This window comes from Propithecus coquereli, unplaced genomic scaffold (genome assembly GCF_000956105.1).
Source record: "Propithecus coquereli isolate 6110/MARCELLA unplaced genomic scaffold, Pcoq_1.0 Scaffold11, whole genome shotgun sequence".
Classification (NCBI taxonomy): Eukaryota; Metazoa; Chordata; class Mammalia; order Primates; family Indriidae; genus Propithecus; species Propithecus coquereli.
Window position 1 is genome coordinate 8903624 of NW_012134969.1, and position 13348 is coordinate 8916971.

General features: G+C 39.6%; 1 protein-coding gene across 1 annotated transcript in view; it reads left to right on the forward strand.

The window, feature by feature from the left end:
* NEK5 (NIMA-related kinase 5) overlaps positions 1 to 4200 on the forward strand; it is a 48213-nt gene extending 44013 nt beyond the window's left edge. Inside the window, exons 19-20 of the mRNA XM_012648401.1 lie at positions 194 to 320; positions 4055 to 4200. Of these exons, the coding sequence (XP_012503855.1) occupies positions 194 to 320; positions 4055 to 4200 (273 nt within the window). The remainder of the gene's footprint in view (positions 1 to 193; positions 321 to 4054) is intronic.
* The last annotated feature ends 9148 nt before the right edge of the window (positions 4201 to 13348 follow it).

Sequence of the window (13348 nt, forward strand, 5' to 3'; positions counted from 1 at the left end):
AGAAATGAAAACATTCCCATTTCTAGTTTATTCCAACATAGTTCCAGTTTTAAAACTCTACATATTTGTTCAATAAACATGTATTGACTATTTACAATATATCTTGCTAATTAGTATTACTAGGAACATAGAATATTTTAAAATATTTTTTTCAAAATATGTGTTCTCATGAAACACTGTGGGATTGATTTAGGCAATGGATATACTAAATGAAGCTTTGGCCTTCGAGGACCGCATGAGGTTTAAGGAATATGAACGTGTAAAGGAACATGAAGATTATACAGACAAAGCTTTTGAAAAACTCTGTTGCCCAGAAGCAGGTATGTGTCCCCTGAAAGCTGTAGATGAGAAGGAACTGCTTACTTAGCAATCCATCTCGAACTCTGTCCCCACTGTCTGCTGTGGCTCTGCTGTCACCTGACCCTCTCTGCTTTCCCCTAGCTGGACAGAAACTCAGTCCCTCTTCTCCTGCCCATCCGCAGGACATCTGGGGTGTCCACACTCCCTGAGACCCAGCCCTCTGCTCCTGCTCTGCACTTTGGCAGTGTCACCTGCTCCCTCCCGTAGCTTCAGCTTCTCCCAGGAGCTCCACACTCACCAGTCTTTCTCATCGTCCCCTGGAAAGCTCCATGGACAAGTGCCGCCAGCATCTCCAACTCAGCATGTGTAAAATCGAGCTCTTCTGCACCCTTCCTTCCCGATGACCCTTTGTTTTGGTCAATGCCATCCCCAGGGTGCACCCCCAGGGTGGTTCCTACTCTGAGATGTCTCGGAGTCTTCCTCCTCCTTCATCTCTTCTGCCGCTGGTTTGTGGCTCTGTCATCACAGCGTCAGCAGTGTGGCGTGGTAGTTAATGTGTGGGCTTTGGAGACAGATGGGAGTTTGAATCCCAGCTGGCACTGCCACTTTCTGGTCGTGTGACCTTTGTTTCACAAGTTACTCCAATGCCCTGAATCTCAGTTTCCTCTTAGGAACAGGGGATAACAGTAGTAGTAATAACCACACAGGGTTGTTGTGATGACTAAAGTGAGATTCACATATAAAGTACCTGGCACATATTAGTTGCTTAATAAATGCTGTTCTCTTAATTTTCCCTTTGCCTTTCCCCCACTGTATTGCCTTATTCTCTTATGTGACCTCCTTTTCTCTAATATTTGTCCTTCATTCTCTGACTGGTTGCTAAATTTATCTTGTCATATTATTACTCTGCTCAGATTTGCTTTGATAAGATCCGTTCCACATAGTATCACATTTAACACTGTGTGGCCTGATCCTGCAGTGACCCCCTTTTCTGCCCCAGCCTTCTTCTTTCTTTCCAGTGATGAGGGGACCCACACAGCCTGCTGGCGCCCCCATGTTCTCTTATAGCTATGTGAGCATTTGCACAGCTGGCTGGGCTCACTTTCCTCTTCCTAGAATATCCTTTGCCTCATTTCCCTCTTGAAAAGTTCTCATTCAACTCAGCAGGCATTTTATTGAGGGTTTTCTTATGCCGCAGACTGTGCTTGGTGGCAGGGAGCTCAAAGATGAACGAAACCTGGACCCTGCCCTCAATATTACAGAAGTGTCACAAGCAAAAGAAAGGAGACACAGAACATGTTTTCTGAGCCTGAAATGTTAATCATTGTTGGAGTGGGAGCTGGATGGAGAGTCAGGGGTCCCCACTCCTCCAGGGTGTGGCATGCCCCGGAGCTTGGGCCTTATCCTGCGTGGGTGGTGGATTAAATCATATTTGCAATTGAAGAAGATCGTGCTGGCTGCAGAGTGAAGGATGGCGGCAGGGTCAAGGCTGAAGCAGGAGAATAATCCAGGTGGGAAATGACAGGTGCATGAGCCAGAGCAGGGCAGGGAGAATAGGCGCTGAGTGTGGGGCTTGAGGAGGAGAAGGGGCTTGAGGACACTCCCAGTTTCCTAGTTCGGATGCACAAAGCTGTCCCCAACCAAATACGCAGCATATAGAGGGCGCTCAGTAGAGGTAACATAGTGATCTAAGTTTGGAACATATTGAGGTTTAGGTCTCTATGAGCATCAGCTGGAGATGTTTAGAAGGTACCACCTGTGTCAGACTTAAGGCCTGGGCACATCAGGGCTAAAGATATAGTTCGGCGGCTTTAGCATATCCATGGTATTTAAACCTTGCTGATGCTCAAGATACCTGTGCAGAGGGGCTAGAGCGAGAAGCAGATGGAGCTTAGGAAAGTACGCTAGCACTATGTAAAAAAGTGGAGAAAGAATCAGGAGAGGGTGAAACTGGAGGAGGAGATTTCACGAAGAAGGCACAGGAGTTGGCAGCATCAACTGAAAGAGAAAGGCCAGGTGATGGGGGTGGGATGCGGCCGCCCAGGAGCCCTTATATGGCCTTCATTCATTTCTCTACTGAAAATAGCATATTTGTTTTTTTCTTGGTAGGACTGATTTAAATCAAACCTTTGCCTGTAATACATATTGCAAATGTTTTCCCCAGTTGGTCTTCAGATCTCACTTACAGTAACAATAGCAAATGTGTGTGTGTGTGTGTGTGTGTGTGTGTGTGTGTATTCACTTACAAATAAACTGAACAAGAATTGTGCAGGGCATATGAAGAAAACTGTAAAACCTAACTGAGGTATTTAAAGACCACTTGAATAAATGGAGAGAAATAACAGTGCTATGTATTGGAAATATTCTTTCCAAAAAAATATATGAATTTATGGCAATTTTAATCAAAATCACAATAGGATTTATTTTTTTCTGGTGTGGGGAGATCTTGGAAGATTGGATAATCTTGAAGTTTCTTAACTAGCCAAAAAATTTTGAAAAAGAAGAACAGTAAAGGGGCACTTTACCCTTCCAAACATCGCAATATAGCATAGAAATTATAGTCATTGAAACAATATGATAGTAGCACCAGAATAGAGAAAGCAGTGGGAAGAAGAGAGAGTTTAGAAACAAACCCCAGTAGGTATCATAATTCAGTGCGTGCTAACAGTGACATTACAAGTCAGTGGGAAAAGGAAGGAGTATTCAAATAAATGCTAGTGGGCCAATTTGTTAACAATTTGGGAAACACTGTGAAATCAGACCCTATATACTATGCTATTTAATACAATGAAACAAATTCCCCCCCAAATCAAAGAGTTTATATGTAAAAAGTTATACATTAGAAATGAAGTAAAAGAAAATATAGGTAAAAAAAATTTTTTAATTGGCAAGAGCTAGCTTTTCAAAATACATAAAAAAAATCACATAATAAATTAACAATGAAAAGCTTTGGTAAAGCAAATAATACTAGCTCCCAGAAGTGTCATTTTCAATAATTTATCTAGGGTACATAATCATGAATGTCCGCAAAAATTCAGCTATAAATGAAGTAATTATACAATAGCATTATATATAATAGTGAAAAGTCACTAGCAACCTAAAAATCCAGCAAAAAAGAATTAGTTACATTACAATACATTCATGAGACAGAATACTGTGTTTGCTTTAGAATGGTTGTACAGAAGAATATTTAATGGCCTGGATATGACATGTAGCTGATTGAAAAAAGCAAGTAATGAGAGGGTATGTAGTATGTGGCCGAATTTTTGTTTCAAAACAAAGCAAAAACTGTATGGAGGGGAAAAAATTGAAATTTTAATAGTCTCTGGACAGTGAGATTATAGGTGATTTTTATTTTCTGCTACTTATCAGATTTTGAAATTTTCTATACTGAAAACAGTAATAAAGAAAAAGATAATACAAGTTATTTTTTAAATTAAGAAAATGGAACAGATTGCATTTCTGCAGAAACTAATTTAAGTAAAAGTTCTCATAGATGCCTCAAGGAATTTGTCCATTTGTGTCACTAATATTTCTTTAGCATTTAGCTATATGGGCTAGTCAATCAAACGTTAATAATAAAAGCGAAACAATTTTACACCTGTTTATAATTTCATTCTTATAAGTTATGATCTATGTTAGAACGAGGGTGGTCATTCTCTGGTTTGAACTTACCAGCTGATAGACCTGTGGGTTCCTAAGTTAGTCAACACTTTGGCTGCTGTTGAATTAATGAGTTATTCCTTACACTCAGGGTTTTCCATGCACGATGCTGTTGCTGCAGAAAACAGGGGGCAGTGGGATAGAGGAGCACCTCAGACTCTGCTGCGGATGATGGCAGTGGCCGACGTCACCTCCACCTGCTCCACCATGCCTGATGGTGAGTATGTGGTCAACTAGCATCAGTTGTCAGCAAGGGAAGACCGAGGCCCTGACACGGCTGTGTTGCGCATCCTGATGTGATAGTCCTGCTTCTCAGTACAATCCCTGCAGATTTTGTATCAAACACCTTTCAAAGACATTGTTTTGGTTTCCCCCTACCCCCAGAGAGACTTGCCTGCTAATTATCCTAGACCAATGACCACCCTAGCCACCAGATGTAAAGGAGGGCAAATTCAGGAGGCCACCTTCTTAAAGTGAGGGAGAACGCACAAGAAAGGGCAGGCGACTTGATTTACCTTCCAACGCCAGTTTGACAGCTCCCTTGCTATTTTGCAGAGGGTCATTTTTTTTCACCAATAAAATTAGAATTAAAAGAAGAGCTAGGCCAGGTGCATTGGCTCACACCTGTAATCCCACTGCTTTGGAAGGTCGAGGCAGAAGGATTGTTTGAAGCCAGGAGTGCAAGATCAGCCCGGGCAATATAGTGAGACTCTGTCTCAACAAAACAAAAATAAAAGAATTAGCTGGGCGTGGTGGCGCGTATCTGTAGTCCCAGCTACTCGGGAGGCTGAGGCAGGGAGGATCACTTATGCCCAGGAATTTGAAGTTATAGTGAGCCATGATCATGCCACTGTACTCCAGCCCGGGTGATAGAGTGAGATCCTGTCTCTAAAAAGAAAGAAAAGAGAATAGCTATGCCTACGAGATTTAGGGAGCTAACAGTGCAAAGATATATATATATATAAGTTGTTTTGTAAGCTAATGCACTATTTAAATGTTAGAAGTGTTTAGGATTTGATGATATTTTCAAACTAAATTCCTTTGTTTCGATTTGAAATTCTGACATAGCCTTTCCTTAGGGGGCTCATAGCATCCTCCCACCTCTGGGTGTTATTTTCACAGGTGGTAAAGATTTTTATTGCTTATTTCCTATGTTCCTCTTGATAACATGGGGCTGAGAGCTAAAATTTATACCTGTACCTGTGATGAAAGTTGAAATATGTCAGTATAGCACTGAAATAAGTAATGATAGGTGTGTGAATTGACTTGTAATTCAATAAGACAATGGAGGGAAAACCCAACTTGGAATAAGTAAATAGAATAGAAAATTTATCACACCAAAAAAGCCAGTTTACAAAGCAATAAATGACTCTTCTACCCATGAGCTATGTGACAATAAGTCACTAAATTTTTCTATATCTCAGTTTCTTTATTAATAAAATGAAAAGTGTGGGATTAGGTTACCTCCAAGGTTCTAACGTTCTGTAATCTTGTAAAAACTCAAATAAAGAAGCATTTTTATTTTCTATAACAAAGTTTCCTCTTCAGATGGGCAAGTTATTGTGATCGAAGGCATTCCAGAAAATAGAAAACAGTGGCGGCATGAGGCGCCAGGAACTTTAATGAGTGTTTTGGCTGCGGCACATCTAACGAGTAGCTCATTTTCTGCCAGTGAAGGAGAATTTGGTATGTAGTTTATTTTTAAAAACATGACCAGTCCCCAGAGGAACTTTGTCAAAGATTTGCAAATGCAGAAAGGGGATAAAAATACCTTCAGCCTGGAGAGAGAATTGGGAAGATATCTAGCCCTTTCAGACACTGATTTGCTTTGTCCAAGCCTGTTCCAAATGCTGGTAACAAAAGACGTGAGCTTCCAAGGAGAGCAGTGTAATTTTCTTTAATGTAATCAGCTGACAACTGATGAAAAGTTAAGTGGGACTAGTGGCTTTGTAGCTGAAGATCTAGTATTGCTTAGCTCTACCTGACACAGTTGATTTCTGACAGCTATTCAGTGGCCTCAAATTACTATCCTATGGGCAATAAAAATATGTCATAATATAGTTTGAGGGGTTTTTTTTTTTTGGTCTCCAATTTTTAACAAGATTCTGCTTTTGTTTACTTTAAGGGAAGCCAACCGTCATTTTCTAACGTTTTAGGGAATTCAAATCACAATGGGAATTTGGTTCTGTCAGGTATTCGGGTGTGAAGTGCCACAAGAAAAGCCACTGCAGGCAGGCAGAGATTCAACAAGCATCTGCACAGGTGTGAGGCTTGGGGCCTCGCATTGTGGAGATGTGAGGCAAAAGGAGATAAACTAAGAAACTAGGCAGTCACAAAGGCTGATAAATGCTTACCAAGTTAAATAGCACTACAAAAATATATATATGACATTATCCACGCGTGGTGGTGTGCACCTGTAGTCCCAGCTACTCTGGAGGCTGAGGCAGGAGGATCGCTTGAGCCAGCAGTTGGAGGCTGCAGTGAGCTATGATCGCACCACTGCACTCCAGCCTGGGGGACATATTGAGACCCTGTCTCTAAACAATATATATATAATGTTAAGAATAATGCAAGAGAGGTACCTAAATAATTACCAAAGAGTGGGTCAGCCAGTTTGTGAAGCCCAAGAAAGGGGGAATCTGAAATTCCAGCTGTCTAATCGACTCTTAAAAAATGTACAGGATTTTGTTGAGACGAGCATTTTAGGTGGGGAGGACCATGTGAAGGACGGTCTTGCAGAGGGCAGATGGGTGCTGGTGACTGAGAAGGCCAGTTTGACTGAAATCTAGGAGCAGTAGAAGGGGCCAGAGTCCCTGAGGATATGAAGTCCTTTGGCATTATTACTTATCTCCATGGACACACCGTTGTTTAAAACTTAGGAGGAGAGACAGACAGAGAGGCAGAGATGCTGCCTTTGAGCCTCGTTCCAGTACCTTCTAACTGCTGCAGTGTAGTCAGCGGCTCCCTGCTATCTGGGGATAAAGCATCATCTGTAAGGGGTGGAGTGGAGGAAGCTTGGGGCCTGCGTGGCCTCATCTGTGCATTCCTGTCATGTTTTCTCCCTACTTTCCCCCTACCCTACCAGACTGGGCTTTGCAAAGATGTCTGGAATGTAGTAGATTCTGAATAAGTGGTTTTTGAATGAATGAATGAATGAAAGCCTGTAACTTCATTGATATGCTTCTGTTTAATCCAAAAAAATTCTAATAAGCTTTCTCTAAGTCCTCAAGTTTGTCTACTGTCTCCTTGTCTTTTCTCTGTTAGCTGCCTCTGAGAATTACACAGTCATTCAGTCTGTTAATAAAATACTACAAGATCTGCAGAGAAAAAAGGGAGAGCTTTATTTTCTATAAAAAAACAATCTGCAGATTGGGGAGGCACAGCCTTCAGTACCAGTGAAAGTGTGCTCCCCAAAGGACAAAGGGAGGGCTTGGCTTAAATAGGGAATGTTCTTGCCCTGGTTCTCAATCGGGCCCATTTATGCAAATGAAGGATTCAAACTTGTTCAGTCCTGATTGGTCAAAATAGTCTATCCCTGATTAGGTGGTTTCCAAGCCCCAAACCAGAAGTCTCTGTCCAATGTTTCTTTCAAATGGCCATCGGGGGCTGGGGCAACAGGAACTGGTTTGGCTTGACTGCAGCAAGGGAGGTTCTCTGACACTTTCACAACATCTTTCTGAGAACACAGAGTATGTGACTGCTCCCTCACCCAGCCATAGCTGCCTGGTTCATTTAACCTTTCTGTGCCTCAGTTTCCTGGAAATACACCAATTCTGAGATGCACCCTCCTTCCCTTTTTAATGTTTCTGAAGTTGGGATGCAGCATACAGTCCATGGTGTTTTATAATCACTGTAGTCCAGGCAGTAGTCTTGATATATGTCATGCCTGAGCCCCAATTAACATTAACACTTGTAGAATGGGTGTCAGTGGGTAGAGATTTTCTCCCTGGAGACTAAAGTGAAATGCTCTTTTAATCCCTAGTAACCAGATAATTGTAGATTATGCATGGGAGAGGTATATTATGGTAGATTGCAAAAATAATCATAGTTCTTTACTCTTCATTTGTATCCATGCCCTTTGTGATATAACTTTGCGGCTCCATCATTAGGAAGAGTTTTTTCCTTACCCCCTTGAAATTGGACTGGCCATGTGATTTTCTTAGGCCAGTAGAATGCGATGGAAGTGGTAGTGTGCTAGGTCTGTATATTCAAGGAGCCTTGTGAGCTTCTGCCCTTTCTTTTGGAATCCTGTCCAGCTCTCAACTACCTGAGTTGACCTGCTAGAACATGAGAGACCATGGGGAGCAGAGATAAGCCATCCCAAGTTAGGCCATCCTAGACCAGCAAGCCTCCAGCTAGCCTAGCACGTGACGGCAGATGTATGAGGGGACTCAGCTGAGACCAGAAGGGCCACCTAGCTGTGCTCAGCCCAAATCGCCTAATGGCAGAATTGTGACCTAAATAAATGCTTACTAAGTCACTAAGTTATATGGTAGTTTATTATTCTGCAAAAGTTAAAAGATACAGACATATTTAGCAAAATTCTCAAAGTAGAAGTCCAAACCAGGCTAGCTCTACATCATTGTAAAGCCAGGTTAAGAAACCAGCATTTTTAGCTTTTTTTGTGAATTCTTTTAGTTCTATTGCAGATTCTTTTAAGAAAAATCTCTCTCAACAATGCCTTTGACTGCATTAAGGTTGAAATTATATTTTTAAAAAAAGACCCAGACATCAACGCCAATGTGGGAAAGAAGGAAAATTTCCCCTTCGCCCCTAGAAGTTTCACTGAAAGATCAACTCACAATAAGGCAGATTGATAAAAGAAAGAGATTACAAATTTATTTACCATGCACACAGGGAGAATCACAGAGTGATTACCCAATATCCCAGTGGGATTCAGAAGTTTATATATCCTCATTTGAAAGAGGAGAGGGAGATGAGGAATATAGATAATTCTGTTTACTAAGGAGGATGAATAGTAGATACTTGGGAGAATGAATGGATGGGGGAAACTGACTTGTAAATGATTCTCTTTGGAAATTAAATTAACCTGAGAGACAGTTATTATTATCTTTAACATTGGGAGGGAGCAGAAAGGCAATTGTTCTTTTTGATGGATCCGTCTGGTTTTATGCAGATAGAGGGGAAGCCCCTTCCAATGCCTATTGATCTGTAAGGGCCTTGAATTCAAAATACTCTTTATACAAAGGAGTTGTATTTGGGGGTGAAATTCCCTGTGCTCCTTCACAAGCATATGAAAAGATGCCCAACATCAGTAATCATCAGGGAAATGCAAATCAACACCACAATCAGATATTACCTCACACCCATTGCAATGACCCCTATAAAAGATGACAGAAAATAAGTGTTGGCAAGGATGTGGAATAATCGTAACCCTTGTGCTCCGTTGATAGTATTGCAAAATGATCCAGCTGCTGTGGAAAACAGTATGGAGGTTCCTCAAAGACTCAAAAATAGAACTACCATATGATCCAGCAAGCCAGCTTCTGGGTATATATCCAAAAGAATTGAAAACAGGGTTTTGAAGAGATTTTTTTTTTTTTTTTTGAGACAGAGTCTCACTCTTTTGCCCGGGCTAGAGTGAGTGCTGTGGCGTCAGCCTAGCTCACAGCAACCTCACACTCCTGGGCTCAAGCAATCCTTCTGCCTCAGCCTCCCGAGTAGCTGGGACTACAGGCATGCGCCACCATGCCCGGCTAATTTTTTCTATATATTTTTAGCTGTCCGATTAATTTCTTTCTATTTTTAGTAGAGACGGGGTCTCGCTCTTGCTCAGGCTGGTCTCCAACTCCTGAGCTCAAACGATCCGCCCGCCTCAGCCTCCCAGAGTGCTAGGATTACAGGCGTGAGCCACCGCGCCCGGCCTTGAAGAGATATTTTTGCACACCCATGTTCACTGCAGCAGTATTCACAATAGCCAAGATGTAGAAACAACCTAAATGTTCATTGATGGATGAATGGGTAAAGAAAATGTGGTATATACATACAGTAGAATATTATTCAGCCTTAAAAAAGAAGGAAATCTGTCATGTGCTCTAAAGACTAAGAAAACATTGTGTCAGTTTATTGGGAACATTTTATTTGTGATTGGTATATAAAATAAAAGTACATCTTATTTTTTTTTTTTGAGACAGAGTCTCACTCTCTTGCCTGGGGCAAGTGCTGTGGCATCAGCCTAGCTCACAGCAACCTCAAACTCTTGAGCTCAAGCGATCCTCCTGCCTCAGCCTCCCAGGTAGCTGGGACTACAGGCACGTGGCACCATGCCCAGCTAATTTTTTTCATTTTTAGTTGTTTGGCCAATTTCTTTCTATTTTTAGTAGAGATGGGGGTCTTGCTCTTGCTTAGGCTGGTCTCGAACTCCTGAGTTCAAACAATCCTCCCGCCTCGGCCTCCCAGAGTGCTAGGATTACAGGTGTGAGCCACCGCGCCCGGCCAAAAGTACATCTTATAATTGGTGGAATCTTGAAGTAGTCGAGGGAATCTGACTGCTATAAAGGAATGAAATATTGTGCTATCTTCAGTCTAACCCTTTTCCCAAGAGAAAAAAAGTACACTTTTAATAACAAGAATAAATGCAAAAATGAAAAAAAGAAGTTGCGCATGTGTGCTTTGGGTTTTCTCTGCAGGCGTTAATGATGAAGCCTAGCCACGAGCTGGATACTTTATAGAAACAGTGGAAAAGAAGAGTGGTCCAATTCTGACAAATCTCAAGTTTTTACATGCAGATTTTCTTAAAGTTTTTATACAATCAAAGCATCTGCCCCCCAAAGTAGGGGTATTTTGTCTCTGTGCTTCCTCTCACCCCACTTCTTTTTCTTGCCTGGTTGTGTTGCCTGCTACCTTCAGAACAATGCTGAATAGTTGGGTATCAGTTGTCATCCCTGTCTTATTCTCTGTTTTAGTGGAAATGATTAAAAGGTTTACCCTATGGTTGACATTCACTATAGAGTTTTGGGTATATACTCCTCATTGGGTGTATAGGCTGGGATGCTTTAATATCTCTGTCATTTCGTTAACAGTGGGAACATTAAGACAATGGCTTCCTAAAGAAGAGGAAGGGAAGGTGGATGTGGCCTCTGGCATTGAAGTAGCTCAGGAACAACTAGATCCAAGATCTGATGATGATGATACGTAAGTAGGTCATGTGCAGACACCGAAATCAAGCACTGGTAGAAAGTTAAAATGCTGTTGTTAAAACAGAAGATAGCCCAGAGAAACCTGGCTAAGGTTCTTCTCCGATTCTACAGTACGTTGTTTTATATATTTTCAGCACTGATATTCTGTCTTAATTACTCTGGCTTTGTCATACATTTTGATATCTGGTAAGGCTGGTACCCACACGTTCTTTTAGTCTCCACACCTTGTTCTTCAAAATTATCTTAGCCATTGTTGCCGGTTACTCATCATATACATCTTTGCATACTCTTGTAAAGTGTCATGAGAAACTTTATTGGGATTTTGGTAGGAATGACGTCACGTTTGTTGATTAAATTATGGGAATTGCCCTCTTTGTGATTATGAACCTTTTTCAAAAAATTATTTTTTAGCTGGCAATAAAAATTATGTATATTTATGGTATACAACATGATGTTTTGAAATATCTATACATTGTGGAATGGCTAAATCAAGCTAATTAATACATGCATTACCTTACATACTTATCATTTATTTTGGTGAGAACACTTAACATCTACTCTTAGAAATTTTCAAGCATACAATACATTGTGTTGCCTCCAATATTTTGGCTATTATAAATAAAGCTGCTACGAATATTTATGTACATGTCTTTGTGTGGACATAAGTTTTTATTTCTCATGCATGGGTAAATATCTAGGTGTGGAATGGCTGAGCTGCATGGCAGGTGAATATTTAAGTTTTTAAGAAATTGCCAAACTGTTTTTTAAAGTGGTTATGCCATTTTACATTTCCACACACAGTATGTGAGTTCTAGTTAGTTTACATCTTTGCCAACACTTAGTATGGTCAGTCTTAACATTTTTTGCCAATCTAATGGGTATGTAGTGGTGTCTTTATATTTTTTGAGTTTGGGGAATTATTCATACATCCTTGCTACCAGTTCTTTGTCAGATACCTACTTTGCCAATATTTTCTCACTGTTTGAGTTTTCTTATTCATTTTCTTAATAGTATGATTCAAGTTTTAAGTTTCTGACTGGTATATTTTTTAAATCACTTTTTTAAAAAATCAGGATTTCTAATTTATTTGCATTTTGGACAGAAACCATCATCTGAATTTTAATGATTTTTAAAAAATTCATTGGGACTCCTTTTACTATTGAGCACAGGGTCAATTTTATACCTGTTACAAATGCATATTCTTACTATTTTGGGAGTACATATATTCTATGTAATTATCTATTACATTAAGCTTAAACTTTTTTTGTTAAAGTGGTCTGTAGCCTTTTTTTTTTCCTTTATCATTTCCTGATAGAGGTGTATTAAAATCTGCAACTATGTTTGTGATTTTGATGATTTTTCCTCATAATTCTATTTCCTTTCCGATATACTTTAAATATGTAGAAGCTATGTTCTAATTTATGATTGTTATATTAATTTGGTAAAGTGTCCCTTTAATGCTGTATGCCTTAAATTCTGTTTTATCTGATACTGATATTGCTATTCCAACTTCTATAATTCTTCAATTTATATTATTTTTATGACATGTATTTTTCTATTCTTTTACTTTCATCATTTCTTTGTGGTTTCATTATGGTGTGTTTTTTATAATGTGCATGTAGCTGGTTGATGTGCTCCTTGTCATGTGATACTCTTTTAATTAGCTTAATTTAGTAAAATTCATTGTAATTGTTGACATATTCAGGTTTCACTCTGCCATATCATTTTGGTTTTCTGTTTACTATCGTTTCTCATTTGCTTTTTCCCCTTTTTTTCCTAGCCTTTTGTTAGGTTGACAAACTTTTTTATATTACTTTTTTCCCTCTATTCTAATTTTGAGGATATAGATTATATTTATTTTCTTTTAATAGTTAGCTTTTATATACTACCTACAAATTGATCTAACAAATTCCAAAGTTGCTCAATATTTCTTCCTTCTTCCCAAATGTGACAAGCACAATGTAAATAACCACTGAAAACCTTCCATTCTGGTATTTTTTTTATCTAGAATTATAATTTTATTTAAAAGCTTTTTTTATTGTGGAAAATAGTAAAAGTAGAGAGAAGAGCATAATGAACCCTTGTGTATCCATGATCCAGCTTTAACAATTATCAACATCATTTATTCTATCCCCACATTCTCCTTTTTTTTTGTAAGTAGAATATTTTAAGTTTGAGATATCAAATCATTAAATCCAATTTTACCATTTTAAAAACAAAAATTT